We start from the raw sequence: 17,984 nt of genomic DNA on the forward strand, positions 1-17,984 counted from the left end.
CTAATCCTAAAGACACTCTAGAGATCCTCATTATCCAGTAGTCTGTATGGATATCCAATTATTACAGCACTGTTTGTGGCTGTGGTTGCCCCACACAGCATCATCTGATTTTGTAGTCTAGAAATACAGCATGCTTTCTGTAAGAGTTCTGCTACCCTGCAGGAATGACTGAAAGACAAACAAACTAAAACCAAACACACCGTACCATGTGCCAGTCTCATTCTTGCTAGAATCGCCCTGCTTTTTTCACTTTCATTCCCCTGAAACTTCAGGTAGTTATTTTTTAAAATCTTGTCCTGTGTATTCCTTGCTGTCTACAGGAAGGTTACCCTAGGATTGTTGTTCTGTTAGGAACTTTCCCCACCATGTCAGAAGGGCACTCCCATTCATACTCACGTTAAGTAGCTAAGTAGCTATCAATTTCTTTCCATGCCCCATTACCAGCTCTCTCTCTCTCTCTCTCTTACACACACACACACATGCACACACATTTGAATTTCCTACAATAGCAACTAGGTGTATGACACAGCCCTTTCTGTCTTAATATGTGTCTCTCTGCTTGATATCTGATGTGACTGAGTATAAATTAGAACCAGCATCTCCATGCAGATTAGCTAGCCTTAGATAGATGTAAAGAAGACAACTTGACTCTTTTCTGAAATATTCAGAGCAGCCTCCACCCTTTGGATCATGGGAATTCCCTCATGATCCTCCTGCTCTGCTTCCAAGCACCCCTTTTTTGCTGCATGGCAAGAAATAATTCTGACAGAGCAGACAGTTTGAGATCTGTAACATTCTAATGAGAATATTTTAAAGCAGAATATTTAACTTTTCTCACTTTCTCTCCAGAGAAACAAATTGTCATTCTCCTCTTAGAGAGGGGCAGTGGTGTGTGTCTGGGTCAGTTGAGTATCTGTATAGAAGCTCCCAGCCTTGAAAAGGACACCCTGTTCCCAGGCCTGAAGATATTGAAACATTAATTAGATAATTTAAAGTAGTGCTTTCTTCTACAATGTCTGAAGAAGTGACCTACGCGACACTCACATTTCAGGATTCTGCTGGAGCAAGAAATAACTGAGATGGAAATAACCTGAGAAAAAGAGGTAGGAGTTCAAGAATGCCAACTGTGTTTTGTGGCGAGTGGAAGGTGTGAAATGCTTTGAGGTGCCGGCTTTAAAACTGGGGTTAAAGACAAGTGTGCTGCGAAAGCTTCAGAATGCGTGTTCCCAAGGTTGAAGTGAAAATATGTGGCTTTCAGAACCTCTTTAAAATTGTGTGATATCACTATGTTACAGAAAGCTCTGTGTTGCAGTGAAAAATTCTAACTGGATATGCCAGAAATTAAGCTTGTGGAATCAGAGATTTCTTCTTATAAATGTAATCCTTGATATTTACACCTTGTTAGAGATGCCAGGAGGATAATCTTTCAGAACCAAGATTGGAGACTTCTAAAATAGTGAAGGTAGAGGCATTTTTCTTTTAGATGATGTTAAGTTACTTAAAACTGGAAGATGAGTGAGTGGATCAGAAACGGACCAGAGCTAGTTTCTCTTTTGTCAGGATTTTTTCAAATTTTAGGGTAGTTGAAATCCAAGTATAATTTGTAGTGTTGAACCAGTTATGATAGTATTTGGGTAGTATTTTATGTGCATTTTATACAGATATAATTCTGTGTTGAAAATTCACAATAATACTGGAATATTATTATTTCCTCCATTGCATAGATGAAAAAACTGAGACAGAGAGAAATTAGATAATTTAAGTGAGTTCACACAGCTGCTATGTGGGGAAGCCCAGACTCAGCATTGGTCTTCAACTCATTCTCTTACGCCTAATTGGAAGAAATAGCAGTCTCCATGGTCAAGAATCTGATTTGATATATAAGACCACATCTCTTATTTTCAGATTGTTGACTTTCCAGGTTCTCCTGAATCATGTCAGTCATCTGAACCACTTTCTCCTGCTCTCTAGATTTATGTTTACATTTTGTGTGGTGCATGACATTTGAGGGAAGGATATTTACAAAAAGGCAGTGGGGATAGACTTTGACTTTGCATGTGTCTAATAAAGATGGTTCCACATTTTTGCCTTGCTTTGTTTTGTTTTTTAATTCTAATTCTAACCTGTGAGGAAAAAGGGAGGCGTGGATATGGTGCATATCACAGTGCACCTGGAGACTGTAATACTGTATCTAAAACACTGGGCTAGATGTTATTTGGACCTAAATCAAGGAATGCTAAGTGAAGGAAAATATGACAACCATTGGTATTTCAAACAAAAACTATAAGCTAACATTTGAAGAGTTATACTCTGGCTTTCTGGTCTACTCTGCTGTTTGTAAGTTAGCCTGCACATTCTTTCCTTCTTTTTTTCAGTATTCATTCATTATTTACCAGGTGATAAATAGCATGAATAATAGATAAGTTATTGTTAACAGGTAAAAGATACCTTTAAAAGTAGAATCCACTTTTATAAGGCAGATAGAACATCTGCCTTATAGAGACTTTTGAGCTCAAAAGCTTGAGGTGTCTCCTACTGTCAGCAGCATCCAGAAAAAGCAGTTTTTGTATCTCTCATTTATGAATTCAACGAACTTGAGGAAGAAAAGTGGGTAATGATGTAAAACAAAAACCTTGAAATTAGGAGAAACTTCCTCTTAAAGGGAAGAAGAGTGGTGGAAGCAATGATGGCACCCTCATTGCACTTCATATTAGATATTTTCTAAAAGAGGTCATTGAAGAAGCAAGAGAGGAACGTTAGTGTCTGTAAGCTCCCTAAGTGGGAGAGATGAACAAACCAAAGTGAAACAAGCACAAAGCAGTTCTGTTTGCTAATTGCTCTGTTGGCTTTCTCCAGGACATCCAGCTCCATCTCCCATGTGGCGCTACACTGCCCTGGGTCTGCTAACTCTTTGCCTGATGTTGCTGATTGGGCTGGTGACATTGGGGATTATGTGTAAGTATAACAGCATCAAACCCAAGAAAGGTGACTAGAAAACATATTTTAAACCATGTATATTCAGCTTGGATTGTAGATGGGTCCTAGCATCCGAATCCCCTGATACTTTCTCTGTCTCATATCTCTCCTATTCTTCATATCTTTCTGAAGACATGATCAGGATTTGGTTCTGAATTGTTTTATCTTGATAAGCTAAACCGGACTTAGACGAAGACTCTTCGTTTCTAGTTATTCATTAGAATAAAGAGCCTGTTTTCTGCCTAGCCACACATTCACTTATCATTCCAATGCTGAGAAATAAAGTCAAGAAATAACGTATTGAAGAAAATGCATGCTATTTTATTTACCTGGAAGACTTAGCACTAGACTAGGCTCAGTCTCCTCACGTGAGACTTCTCTAGTGGAGAGAAATCTTTGAAGTAGCAGCAGGCTGGTTTCCATGAATGAGAAAGACATACAAACAGGGAGGAAGAGTGGCCTGATACACCTTATGGAGTAAGAAAGTCTAACCCTCTCCACATGACAATGGAAGCTCCGCTCTCAAGCACCACAGCCACAAAGGAACATTCTATTGATTTTGACCCATCCTTGGGTAGTTGGGGATGAACATGGGAGTTCCTGAGTAATGAGAAAAACATCCTGAGAATACAAACTTCAGAGTTGTTAAGTATATGGTATACAGAGCAGTGAAATGGCATGGTATTCACTTACAGGGTAGTGAAAAAATTAACTTTCTTGTAGTCAAGGAAGTTAATTTGCTGAATGATAGTAACATCTCCTCTGCTACATTCATTTCTTTTCAATGATTTAATGGATAATCTTTTAAGATTTAATGGATAATTAGGATTTGGACATATATTTGTCAATGTGAAAGGAGGCTAATGATATAGCTTGCTCTTTCGAAAAGAAATATGATGTTCAAGCAGCAGTAACAGATATTCTGGAGCCAATCAGAGGATGAGGATTAGCAGCTGATCTTCTACAATAATGTATATTTAAAAATTAAGTGAGAATATGATAACGTATGTCCATTCACTCAATACAGAAGTGTGACATTTCTTTTCTAAACTTTAGTGCTTTTGGCGCAGTAGTTCTTAAATTTGTTGTGCTGATGAAGCACCTTAAGTGCTTACGAAAAAGGCATATTTCATAGACCCATGACCAGAAATGGTCTGATGTGCCATTAAGATCTGCTTTTTTTTTTTATTTTGGTAAACAAGCATCTCAGGTGGTCTGCAGAGTTTGAGAAATCCATTGTTTCAAAGAATTCTGTTTTTATTAAAACAATTACATCATCCGTCTACAAATAAAATAAAACAATAATAAAATAATTTTATGAAAATGAATGGCAGAATGACTAGCACTTCCTTAGATGCAATTTCAGAAATAGATAATTGTTAATTCATTAATTTAATATAGTGCAATAATAATTAAGATGTAAATAAAATTATAAAGAACTATAAATAATTTGGAATAGAAAGGCATCTGGTTTTTTTCTTGCATGATACCTCAAATACTAAGAACTATTAATAAATCTTGAACAATTAAGAAATGTTTCTGTCAAAAGAATTATTTATAGTTATCATGAGAACAGAAGAATATATGAACTTGTTCTCTGTCATGTCTTGGAGTTTTGCAGATATCTAATGAAATTAACTCAGGTTCAGAGATATTGAGTTAACTTCAGAAAACTGTCGACCAGCAGCAGGATAACTTATTCCAGCAACTGGGCAACTCCAATAACTTGTCCACGGAGGAGGAATTTCTCAAGTCACAGATCTCCAGGCTACTGAATAGGCTGGAACAAATGGCCATCAAACTGTACCAAAAGCTAATCGTTCATATGTCAGGTAATCAGACTTAGACCTGCTAACCAGTCAGATGGCATATGTTGCCCTGCTCTAAGTTGATCACATGCACCACCTCCGAGTATTGAGAGAGTTATGTCATCCAATGACCCTTAGTGATATTGTACTAAATTTACAGACAGCAAGGAAATATACAAATTCATTTAATATTTTTGAAACCACAGGCAAATTTGAGAAGTATCTTGGAATGATACCAATCTGGATACTTCAACCCCTCATTTTATTAACTATGTCTAGGTGATCCTGTTGTTATGAAAGCTTAAAAGCATAGCTGGTAATTCTGAGGTCAGAAGACTAAGCCCTGAAAAGAGAGAATCCCTGTTGCCCCAACCCATAACCTGGGGTCACTTTATTTTCAGAGGCTTCTAAAGCAATATGTTTTCAGGGTGCCTGCTCTTATACCCTATTGTTCAATTAAATGATTTAGTTTCAAAGCCACCTCCAGTCACTCCAGAGACATTCAGTTTATATTATTGGGTATAATTTTCTTTTCAGACCACAGATGTAATCCATGTCCTAAGATGTGGCAATGGTACCAAAATAGTTGCTATTATTTTACAACAAATGAAGAGAAAACCTGGACTAACAGTAGAAAGGACTGCATAGACAAGAACTCCACCCTAGTGAAGATAGACAGCTTGGAAGAAAAGGTAGGATTGAGTCGCATTCTCTTGACATTATCCATACAATGAGAGAGAAATAAAATATCGGATTCACATGACGGAAATTGAGTGCATCTTAAATTAGAATAATACATGAATTTAATGAATGTTCTCATCTATCTTAACTTTGCAAACTGGGACATGGCTCTCACATAAAACTTTTCCTCTGTATTCTGTCTTAGGAGTTTCTTATGTCACAGCCACTACTCAGGTTTTCGTTCTTTTGGCTGGGATTATCCTGGGACTCCTCTGGCCGAAGTTGGTTCTGGGAAGATGGCTCTGTTCCCTCTCCATCCTTGTACGTCTCTAACTATGGAGGGTAAACACAAGCTTTCCATGGAATCCTGGAAAAATTAATAATGGTTGTGAGAATTATAAATACAGATATAAAAAGAAGAGTACAACATACTGAGAAAAGAGCTCCAGTAACAAATATTGAAAGGAGGTATAGTTCATTTCATCTCTGTGACAAATTTATGGCAAGGCTCTGAACTTTATCTTTGGGTAGAAATGTGTTTACTTACACACACACACATACACACACACACACACACCACTAATACTGCATTCAAAGTACCTTATAAAGATTAACCCTTGAGGAAATCACCATTATATTCCCATTTTATAGGTAGAAATATTATCACAGAGAGATTAAGTAAATTGCCTGAGATCACTCAGCTTATAAATTGCACTTTAGGGATTGTGCACTCAGTCACTCAGCTACTCTGACTCTCCAGCACCCACAATCCAAAAGGGTACCGCTGGTGATAAGAACACACATCGCTTCACACTGTGGTGTGTGCCTGTAGTCCCAGCTACTCGGGAGGCTGAGGTGGGAGGATCGCTTGAGCCCAGGAGTTCTGGGCTGTAGTGCGCCATGCCGATCGGGTATCCGCACTAAGTTCGGCATCAATACGGTGACCTCCCCATAGTGGGGGACCACCCGGTTGCCTAAGGAGAGGTGAACCGGCCCAGATCAGAAATGGAGCAGGTCAAAACTCCCGTGCTGATCAGTAGTGGGATCGCGCCTGTGAATAGCCACTGCACTCCACCTGGGCAACATAGTGAGACCCTGTCTCTAAAAAAAAAGAACACACATCAACACATTTATTTATATGAAACAACTGTCAGTCATTTTCTAACAAAAAGTAAGACTGAATTGACTGATTAGTTCAACAATTAGTGTCATGTTGAGGACTTGCCAATTACAATATATGGCAAGTGTCTTTTATAAATTAAAATAAACTAAACCTGCCACTTCAGGTTTTAAATGAAAATATTTAAAGCACATATAGAATATATAAAACTTGGAAAATTCCAATTTTTTAAAATTATTTAAAGTTATGAAAAAATAGATGTGTAAGGGGGTATTAGATTTGCTAAATTCTTTCAGAGACTATAAAACCAAAAGTTTTGAGAAACAGCCCTCATCATAACTACATTTAAATAAAACAACTGTATTAATATTTTAAATATAACAGTATTTTTATATTAGATAAAATTAAAGATCATTGGCCTCTTAATGGATTTTTAAATTTTTTATTGATACATAAGAGATACATATGTTTTGGGGTACATGTGATAATTTGATACATTCAGATATAGTATATAAAGATCAAATAAGTGGAATTGGGACATCTGTCACTTTAAATATTTATCTTTTCTTTATGCTAGGAGGATTCAAATTATTCTTTTCTCATTATTATGAAATGTACAGTAGATTATTGTTAATTGTATTCACCCTAATAATCTATCAAACACTAGGTCTTACTCTTCTATCTAACAGGATATTTGTATCCATAAAGGCTTTTTATCTACCTTCCTCCCCCAACAAGTAATTATCCATGCCCCTCCCTCCTCCTGTTTCACTCTTTAAAGCATGCTGTCAAAGTTTTCTTAAACTGAATAATAATCGCTGATCTTCTGTCAAAGATGCCACGCTTCAGCTGTGACTCAGCAGTTCCTTCCATCACAAACAATGATAAGTCTATTATTTTCTCCCTGGATACACTTTATCTTCATCCATTTCCCAATGTTTTGTCATGGCTGTTTTTACTCAAACACTAATCCCTCATTCTCTAATTACCATTATTAATCATATTAAGTCAACTAGTCTGGTGTCACACAAATAATAATGACAAAAAGTACATGCAGAGTAATACCCAAACAAACGAACATGATAGTTACTTTTTTGTGACAAGAGCAATATTGGGCATGAACTGATTAATATTAATCTGAGGTGTTGCTACTAGACTGAGGGATTCCAGGAGTAGTAGGATGACATCGTGTAAACACGTTTTCATGTTGGATTCTAAGATGTGTCCCTTCTCCCAAAGGGATTTTAATCATCCTTGGCCCCTTTACTCACTTTTACTCAAAGTGTGGAGGAGGAGGCCCCACAGCAGGGTTCGGAACCTGCAGACCCTGGCCCCTGAGACATGCGGTTGTCAGATAAGCCAGCCTGACAAACTCAGGTTAGAGAGACTGAGCTTCCAGATTATATAGCCGTTTCCTTGACTACTGAGTAAAGGCCAAGGTTATGATTTAGTAAGCCTAGCCCTGAAGCAAGAAAATAAAATGGCAGTGTAACACAGGTCATTTAGGAAAAAAACAGTGTTGGGCACACAGAAAATTTAGACCTAACAAGCATAATTTTCTAAAGACATTCTTATAGCATTAACATCAATTTTTTAGCAGAGGAAGTGAGTACTATTGTGGGAACCATATCTATATAGTCATTCATTTCCTCTCTTAACGTCTGTCTTGTTCTCTTTTTACCTAACACATATGTATAACTATGTAAAAAGTTGTATTTGCGCATAGTAAAATGTGGTAACTTTTTACAGCAGAATGTAATTTTATTTCTATGTTTTCTTCATAAAGTCTCAAAGAACTTCAAGTACTTCTAATATAAGCTGAACTGGGTAGATTTCATCCATGGAATTCCATATTTATGAAGGAAATACAAATTCTTGGCCCAGGATTTAAGTATTTCTCTTAAAGAATTCTACCTGGGATCGTGATTAACTTAAAATAAAGAACTTAGATGTGCCAGCTCTAGGCAGATTTTGTGCTAGCTTTAGGCAGCTTCAGATTTTGAAGTTTTGTGGAGGCAGAAGTCACTCAATATTCAGATACATGACATTGGCTTTAAGAGCAACTGAGAGCACTAAACCGTGATCATATTTCAAATATAGAATTTATAATTAATTTTGAATTGATTAATTTTCAGATTTAGTACTAAAGAACTTGACCAAATCAATGGATCCAAAGGATGTGCTTATTTTCAAAAAGGAAATATTCATATTTCTCGCTGTAGTGCTGAAATTTTTTGAATTTGCGAGAAGACAGCCATCCCAGTGAAGACTGAGGATTTGGATTAGTATGTTTCTTCCAAATTCTCCAAGAAGCAGGAGTTTCGTGAGTAATCCATGTGAGGAAAGAGGAAACTACAGTACCAGAACCAAGAACAGCTTTCAAAATGACTGTGTATTTGCATCATCAGACAAATGAACTTGCTTAACAGAACATTCTCCAGTCCCTTGTCTGATGCCTTCTGATTTTATGTTATTATTCAGTCTTAAAATAATCCCTGGGGACCAAGGGGAATAGCCATACTATGGCCTTATGATTGACTCTCATTTCACTGAATTTCTTTGCTTTCTCAAATAAAGATTCATTTCTTACATTATTATTATATTGTCACATGTGCACTAGGGTGATATTTAAATATTTGAAAATTAGAACTGACTCAGGCCACAGTACTACAACAAGGTCCAAGAGATGTGTTTTGTGATAGCTGCTAGGTCATGTGGAGGTCCACCATGCTAAGGATCCCGGGAGCTGGGGCTGCAGCACTGTATCAACTGATTTAGAAATATTTTATTTTAGCAAATGTCTGTAACACTGTGAACCAGCTAAGTATCACCCTGCACTTGCAAAATAACTCCTCTTCCCCAACAATCCTATGAAAATAAATATTTTATTAATCTTTGAATTTTAGATAACTTGTAATCTAAGTGAAGAAGAATAAGCATTTAATATTTACCTTTTTTTAGAGACAGGGTCTCACTCTGTCACCTATGTTGGAGTATTGTGGTATGATTGGGTCACTGCAGCCTCGACCTCCTTGGCTCAATCGATCTTCCCACCCCAGCCTCCCAAATAGCTGGGACTACAGGCATACAACACCATGCTCAGCTAGTTTTTGTATTTTTTTGTAGAGGCGGGGTTTCGCCATGTTGCCCAGGCTGGTCTCAAACACCTAGGCTCAAGCTATCTGCCAGCCTCAGCTTCCCCAAATGCTGGGATTACAGATGTGAGCCACTGCCCCTGGCCAATATTTATATGTTTATCATTTATTTAAATTATTAATATTGATGTTATTGATTTTGTAATCTGGGTATCATTATAAAAGTATATTCTCTTACAATTGATATTTTATTTCCCTCAGAAAAGTCCTAATAAATTTTTTGAAGACATTTGAAAAATATAAGAACCAGTCTCTTTAATTATTTAGGGCTTTCTTGAATCACAGTTTGTCAGTGTTCCTGGACACTAGATGTCAAATATTGTAAATCTAGGGTTCAAGATATTTTCTGGAACAAAATTGCTGATTTCAGAATACTGGTAAAGGATATAGTGTTCCATTTCTCCTCATACAGTTGCATAGCCATATATAGGCAGAAAGTAATGGTAAACTAGCCTTTGATACTGATTTTGCTAGATCAGAAATGTAGAATTTTCTGGAAAATTGATGTGATCCAAATTCAAAGTTAGTTGCATTTCAATACTTTGACAGTCCTTTGAAACTACAACTTTATATATACCATCTAGTAGCCTGTTATCCTCTAAATATTTAAAATTATGAACTAATCAATGTTTTATATATGCAACAACAGAAACTCAACACAAAGGAAAAATGTTGTGTGAAAATTTAGTAAGAATTACGAACAATGTATTTAAGCACAACTTTTTAAATAAAGACAATTAGTTCAAATAAACAGTTTCTTGTTATTTTATGGGATTCAAACATAAGTTACGTACACATGGATTAAAGAAGCAACTTGGTGCTTTCATTTCTCTTTAGCAGTTTGCCCCTGGCATTCTCAGGAAGATAAAATTATTTATTAAAGTTCAAAATCTCTGCCCCTGACTCCCACACATTTGGGTTTCATTTTGTTTCCATGAGACAAATAAGTTCTTTCATTCCTCTATTTCTTTTTTCTTTTTCTTTTTTTTTGAAACGGAGTTTCGCTCTTGTAGCCCAGGCTGGAGTGCAATGGCGCAATCTCGGCTCACCGCAACCTCCGCCTCCTGGGTTCAGGCAATTCTCCTGCCTCAGCCTCCTGAGTAGCTGGGATTACAGGCACGCGCCACCATGCCCAGCTAATTTTTGTATTTTTAGTAGAGACGGGGTTTCACCATGTTGACCAGGATGGTCTCGATCTCTTGACCTCGTGATCCACCCGCCTCGGCCTCCCAAAGTGCTGGGATTACAGGCTTGAGCCACCGCGCCCGGCCTCATTCCTCTATTTCTAATAAAAAAGATCTACTTTTAATAATTTAAATATCCTAATCGGTTATTTTGTTCCTATGAAGAAGTTAAAGGTTTTTTTTCTGGTGTCTTGCATATTTTGATTCTTATTTCATGTAAACTCTTTTATACTCATTAAAAGAAAATTTCTGTTTCTGACCTCACAGTGCTCTGGATCTTGATCAGCTCTTATTACTAAGCATCGCTTCCCTGTTGCTTTCCTATCATCGTGTTGTCCCTGACGGCCTCTACGGTAGGTGCATAAATCCAGAGTTCTCGAGATACATCGGCCCTTTGTGTAAGAATACTTCATCCTTTGATAACTTAGCTTATGAGACTGGGCTTGTTTCCATAAATTTGCATCTCTTTTTTTTTTTCTTTCTCTCTTCCTCTCCCATGCCCCAACACCCTCCCCAGTAAAAATCCCTGAGATATTTTATTTATATATACAAGTATATGTAAATGGCATATTTTTCGGGGAAAGACCATTGATATGGTTTGGATCTTTGTTCTTACCAAATCTCATGTCGAGATGTAATCCCCAATATTGGTGGTGGGACCTGGTGGGAGGTGACTGGGTCATGGAGGCAGATTTTTCATGAATGACTTTGCACCATCTTCTTGGTGCTGTTCTCATGATAGTGAGTTCTTGCACAATCTGGTTGTTTAAAAGTGTGTAGCAGGCCGGGCGCGGTGGCTCACGCCTGTAATCCCATCACTTTGGGAGGCTGAGGCAGGCAGATCACAAGGTCAAGAGATCAAGACCATCTTGGCCAACATGGTGAAACTCCGTCTCTACTGAAAAATACAAGTATTAGCTGGATGTAGTGGTGAATGCCTGTGGTCCCAGCTCGGGAGGCTGAGGCAGGAGAATTGCTTGAATCCGCGAGGCAGAGGTTGCAGTGAGCCAAGATCATGCCACTGCACTACAGCCTGGAGCCTGGCAACAGAGCAAGACTCTGTCTCAAAAAAAAAAAAAAAAAAAAAGAGTGTGTAGCATCCCCCCTCAACCCCCACCCTGCACCCTCTCTCCTATGAGCCAATAACCCTTTTTTCTTTCTTATTTAACCCTTTTCTGTTCTAGATTTACTTACACACATAGCCTAGAGCACAGTTTTAGTTTTAATATTGTGAAAATATTAAAAGAATCTTGTAACTTTATTTTTTTCTCCTGCTGAAAAAATTAAACCAATCATATGAAAAAACATTACCCAGTCTTGAGTATTTTTATAAATTATAAATTATACATTAATTTTTTTATATAAATTACCCAGACTTGAGTATTTCTTTATAGCAATGTGAGAAAGGACTAATACAGTCATGTTTTATATTTATTTGGAATAACTTTTCTTCTCTCAGTGATAATCAACATGGTTTCCAAACCTGGTTTCACATCAGATTTACATGGACAGTCCCTTAAAATATATTTGGGCCACACGTCAGATCTATGGAATCAGATATTTGGGCCACATGTCAGATCTATAGAATCAGAATGATGGGAGAACAGAAATGGAGAATCTCTAAGTTTCTCAAACTCCACTGGTGATTTTTATTAACTCAGTCTGAGTGGCAATGCTTGGATAAACAACCTCAATACTAACTCCCTGAGCAAATAGGCCCAAAGCCAAAGGTGCTGGAACCATCCTCAAGTTGGATGGCTCTTTCTGGAATGTTAGCAAAATTAATTTGGTTTGTGCAGACCAAGTTAGGTCAGGACAGGTCAGAATTGGGACGGATGTAGTGACAATTCTCAGTTATTTCACTGTTGTAATCTTAGCCAACAAGCCCTTACTGAGGGTATTAATTGGCATGGTCAGGATAGACAGGTGATATGAAGTTTGATCTATCTGGCTCTTTGAAAATAATTCTCAATTTAGCTACAGACTGAAATTATACTGGGGAGCTTTGAGGAAATACTGATTCCTAAAATTGTCCCACCTCTTACAATGCTGATTTAATTGATGAGAAGTGTAGCTGGGTTATTACAAAAATGTTAAGTTTTCCATGTAGTTGCAATGTGAAGCTAAGGTTGAAAATCCTTGTACTGAAGTCATCCCAATGGCCCTTACTTCAGTAAAATAGCCAACACTCCATTATATATTAAGAAAACAGGTCAACTAGCTCCATTGGTGATGATTATACATGGTTGAGACAGGGACAATAGTGATGATTACCTGAAGCTAGGGTTGATGGTATATTCAAGGTTGCATACAAGCATATATAATCATATTTGTATAAATTCGTATGCACATGGAGAAGGATTTAGACACATTAGCAACATTGTTTTCCTCAGGGTAGGTATGATGGATCAAATTGAGCAAGAAGAGGAGATGATACATTATTGAAATTGAGAATCCACTCTGAAACTGAGGACTGAAATCAAGAGTCAGATTATAAGCAGGTGGCCAAAATTAACAATGTGATCCTAAAGCAAATGTAACTTTTTTATTCTACAGGTATATTAGTTTTACTGAAAAAGTAACTATAAATAATAAAATAATACACCTGCCTGTCTTTCCTCCCTCCCTCCTTCCCTCCCTCCCTCCTTCCCTCCTTCTTCCTTCCTTCCCTCCTTCCTTCTTCTTTCCTTCCTTCTTCCTTCCTTCCTTCTTTCTTCCTTCCTTCCCTCCTTCCTTCCTTCCTTTCCTCCCTCCCTCCCTTTCTTCTCTCTTCATTCTTTCCTTTCTCTCTCTCTCCTTCTCTCTCTTTTTCAGGGTATATAATAATATAAATATAATAAAATGCATCATCTTTCAGTTCTTTCAAAATATGTCACAGCTTTCAAGCATGCAGAAGTATCCCAGCCTCTTATTAGGAAGCAGTACAGCCTGGTGCCAAAGACAATCCATTTTTTAAATCAGACAGCCATGGAGCTTAAGACAATCGATTTTTTAAATCAGACAGCCATGGGTTATGTTTTTATCCCCAATGTAAGAGCTGTATATTTTAGACAATGTCTCAGTCTGTTTTGTGCTGCTATAACAGAATGCCTTAGACTGAATATTCTGTCAGTTTCTTGGCTCACAGTTCTAAAAGCTGGAAAGTGTAAGTTCAGGACACCAGCAGGTTTGGTGTCTGATGAGGCCATTCTCTTCTTTAAGATGGCAGCGTGCACACTGCAACCTTGGGAAAGCAGGAAGGCAGGATCCCCATGTGGCAGAGGGCAGAATAACCAAGAGGCAAAAGGAGATGGAACTCATCCTTTTATAACAGCATTAATTCCACCCATGAAGGCTTAATCATCTCTTCATTTGTTTGTTTTTATTTTTAGAGACAGAGTCTTGCTCTATCACCTAGGCTGGGGTGCAGTGGTACAATCATAGTTCACTGCAGCTTTGAACTCCTGGGCTCAAGAAATTCTCCTGCCTCAGTCTTCTGAGTAATAGATAGGTACCACAGGTGGGCACCACCATTTTCAACTATTTTTCAAAAATAATTATTTTGTAAAGATGGGATCTTGCTACGTTGACCTGGCTGATCTTGAACTCCTGGCCTCAAGCAATCCTCTTGACTTGGCCTTCCAAAGTGTTGAGATTACAGGTGTGAGCCACCTCACCCAGTCAATCACTTCTTTAAAGTTTCACCTTTTAATACGATGATAATGGTAATTAAATTACAACGTGAATTTTGGAGGGTACAAGTATTCAAACCATAGCAGACAGGGCTCTTAAATTATCTAAGCCCATCTCATAAATAGTAGAGGGTGATAAAACCAGTGCCCATTCTGTGAGATTTTTGGGAAGAAAACAAAAAGAGATAACACACATGATACAGTGAACACCCCACTAAGTTCAGCTGTTCTTCCATTTGCCATCCTCTGCTTCCCCTTAGATAACAGATTCGCATGATCCTTCTAGTCCCAAGAACATTCCTGCATTGAGTGCTCAGCTTGGTTCTCACCACCAATGGTATTTTCCTTGGGAAAATTATCTCAGGGTAACTAAAAGGCAATGTTTTTAAAATACAAATATAATAATGAAAGTTGGTTCAGGTTGATAGCATTAGCTTATTAGGGAAGAGAAATCAGGGAGGGAAACAGGAAGGTGAATAATAGATGACAGGTAACCCTAGGTAATTACCTGAGACAGGCACTATATTACCCATGGATTATTTTTGCATTTTCTGTGCCCTCTGTGATGTGGAGGCCAGAAATGAGGTGGACAAGGATAGGGTCCAGACCCTTTCATCTTTTTGATTCTTTATTATGGCATTGGAAATTGTAGGGAAGCAGCATTTTTTTTATTTTCATTTTAAAATTAAATTATTTTAGCAGTAATTTTTTTATTTTTATTTTTATTTTAAATTAAATTAATTAAATTAATTAAATTAATTAAATTAAATTAATTAAATTAATTAAATTAATTAAATTAAATTAAATTATTTTTATTTTAAAATAAAATTATTTTAGCAGTAATTTTTATTGTTATAGCTACCAAGGCCATTATTTTCAGTTCTCCAACTTTGTTTCTAGACAGAATTTGTTTCTGAGAAAAGTTATTCTCTATGGGTGGATTGGTGTTGGCTTTCCCAATCTTGTCCAGTCCATATGATCTGTGAGTTGTATTTTGAGTAGAGTAATTTCTAGGGGGCTACATTCTCTCTTGTTCTTCAAGTACTGACCTTCAATTTCCTGTGCGAGAAGACAGTATTGATTGTTTTTGTCTTGAGTTTGAAATTCCTTTGTGTCTGAATCAGACAAGTTAGGAAGAAATACCTCTCAAAACTTATGGAGCCAAAAATGCATCAAGGAGAGTAGGAAATAAGTCTCAGGAAGGTGATTGAAAGCCAGATTTCTGGTCTCCCTTTCTTTGAGTCTATCAAATGCACAACTGATATTTGGACAGTTATGAGTGGCAGCTGCAAATTATTCACTTATTTAACAATAGATTTTGTTTGTGTGTGTCAACCAAATGCTAGTCAATATTACAAATCCTTGGGATAGATAGGAAGATCAGCATGACAGGACCTTTAACCACAATAAGCTCAAAGCTAGGGGCAAAGGGTCCTACAGTTGTTAAGATGGCCCTTACATGGCAGGAACTTGACAAATTCAACATGTAATCTCATCTGAGATCCATTCCATACATGTGGAAACTAAAGCTTGGTTTAGAACAAAGCTTGGCTAAGGTCTTATAGCCAGAAAGTGTGAAGTTAGGTTTTGAACCAGGTCTCACACATGCCAGAGTCCTATTATCTTTTCACAGAATCATAGCTGTGAGACAAGGCAATGGAACAGAATACAGCGTATAATAGATTTCAGCATCTATCAGAACACAGAAGATGGTATGCAGTGACACTTCCCCTAAGTGGTGACCCCACCCCAGGTATCATCTTTTTTTAAGTATAAATTTTATTACTATTCTTAATTAAATCTGTCCTCAGCCCCTTTCTGGCCTTATGTATTGCTATCTCCCTCCATAGCCCCTGTTGCTGGTCTAACGCGGGCTGATTCGAAGCCACTAGGCATGCCCTCCCTGCTTGCTTGCCTCCTTCATAAAGATTTCTTCTTTAAAAACCACTTTATCGGGTATAATTGACAGTTAAAAGCTGTACATATGTTTTGTAATATATGCAACTTAATGTTTGTAGATAAGTATACACATGTAAATAAACCATAACCACAGTGTATGATAAAAACATAGGCATTATCTTGAAAAGTTTCCTCCCACTCTCTTTATTTATTATTATTACTTTTGTGTGATAAAAACACAACATAAGATTTACCCTCTTAGCAAATTCTAAATATATAATATAGTATTGTTGGCTATAGGCATTATGCTATACAGCAGATCCCTAGGACTTACTCATCTTGTGTAGCTGAACTTTCTACCCTTTAGCTAATACCTCCTCATTTCCCTCTCTAATCCCTGGCAACCACCATTCTACTATCTGCTTCTATGAGTTTGGTTATCTGAGATTCCTCATATAAGTTGTATCATGTAGTATTTGTCCTTCTGTATCTGGCTTATTTCACTTAGCATAACATGCTCCATATTTATCCATGTTGTTGCAATGGCAGGACTTCTTTCTTTTTTAAGGCTAAAAAATATTCCATGGCATGTACCATATGATCTAGAAATCCCATCACTGGGTATATATCCAAAGAACTTGAAATTGCAATTTCAAAGAGATGCCTGAACTCCTATGTTTATTGCAGCATTGTACACAATAGCTAACACATGGAAGCAACCTCAATGTCCACTGACATGTGAATAGAATATAAATAAAATGTGGTATATTGATTTTATTAATTTAAACTATTTGTTTCTAAGAACTTTGTATTTTAGGTTGCTAGTTAGAAATGAACAAAATAAGTAGTTTTATTGCTCTATGAAAGCTTGATTCCTCAGATGTAGGCCTCCATTTGTGCTATACTGCAAATTTGAATTTATCATAGGAGCAAAAGAAAGTTGTATATTTTGTCAGGCTATGTTTACATGACTGTTTTACAGAATTAACACGTATCTTTATTTCTTTCCTATATTCCTGTTAGAAGACAATAGGATTATAATTCAGTTGCCAGAAATATAGCTTAGAGCAGTCCTTAAGTCTGTGTCATAGCTTTGGGAATTTTGGAGGCTAAAGTATAAGTACAGCTTTTCCTCTAGCTCTTTGTATTAGAAGAGAAAGCAGCCTTCAAGAGAAAATTATTGCAGCACTATTTACAATAGCAAAGACTTGAAACCAACCCAAATGTCCATCAATGATAGACTGGATAAAGAAAATGTGGCACAAATACATCATGGAATACTATGCCGCCGTATAAAAGAATAAGTTATTGTCCTTTGCAGGGACATGGATGAAACTAGAAACCATCATTCTCAGCGAACTAACACAGGAATAGAAAACCAAACACCACATATTCTCACTCATAAGTGGGAGTTGAACAATAGGAACACATGGACACAGGGAGGGGAACGTCACACACTGGGGCCTGTTGGGGGGTGAGGGGCAAGGGAA

General features: G+C 37.3%; 1 protein-coding gene across 1 annotated transcript; it reads left to right on the forward strand.

Annotated features, from left to right (window-relative positions):
- The first annotated feature begins 1,012 nt into the window (after positions 1–1,012).
- Positions 1,013–8,871, forward strand: CLEC12B (C-type lectin domain family 12 member B). The gene is given in 6 exon segments (XM_064376771.1): positions 1,013–1,103; positions 2,857–2,955; positions 4,590–4,808; positions 5,322–5,476; positions 5,671–5,786; positions 8,721–8,871. Coding segments are annotated over 6 exon segments (831 nt in total).
- The last annotated feature ends 9,113 nt before the right edge of the window (positions 8,872–17,984 follow it).

This window comes from Aotus nancymaae, unplaced genomic scaffold, assembly GCF_030222135.1.
Source record: "Aotus nancymaae isolate 86718 unplaced genomic scaffold, 86718_ANA_hifiasm-v0.15.2.pri h1tg000016l, whole genome shotgun sequence".
Lineage (NCBI taxonomy): Eukaryota > Metazoa > Chordata > Mammalia > Primates > Aotidae > Aotus > Aotus nancymaae.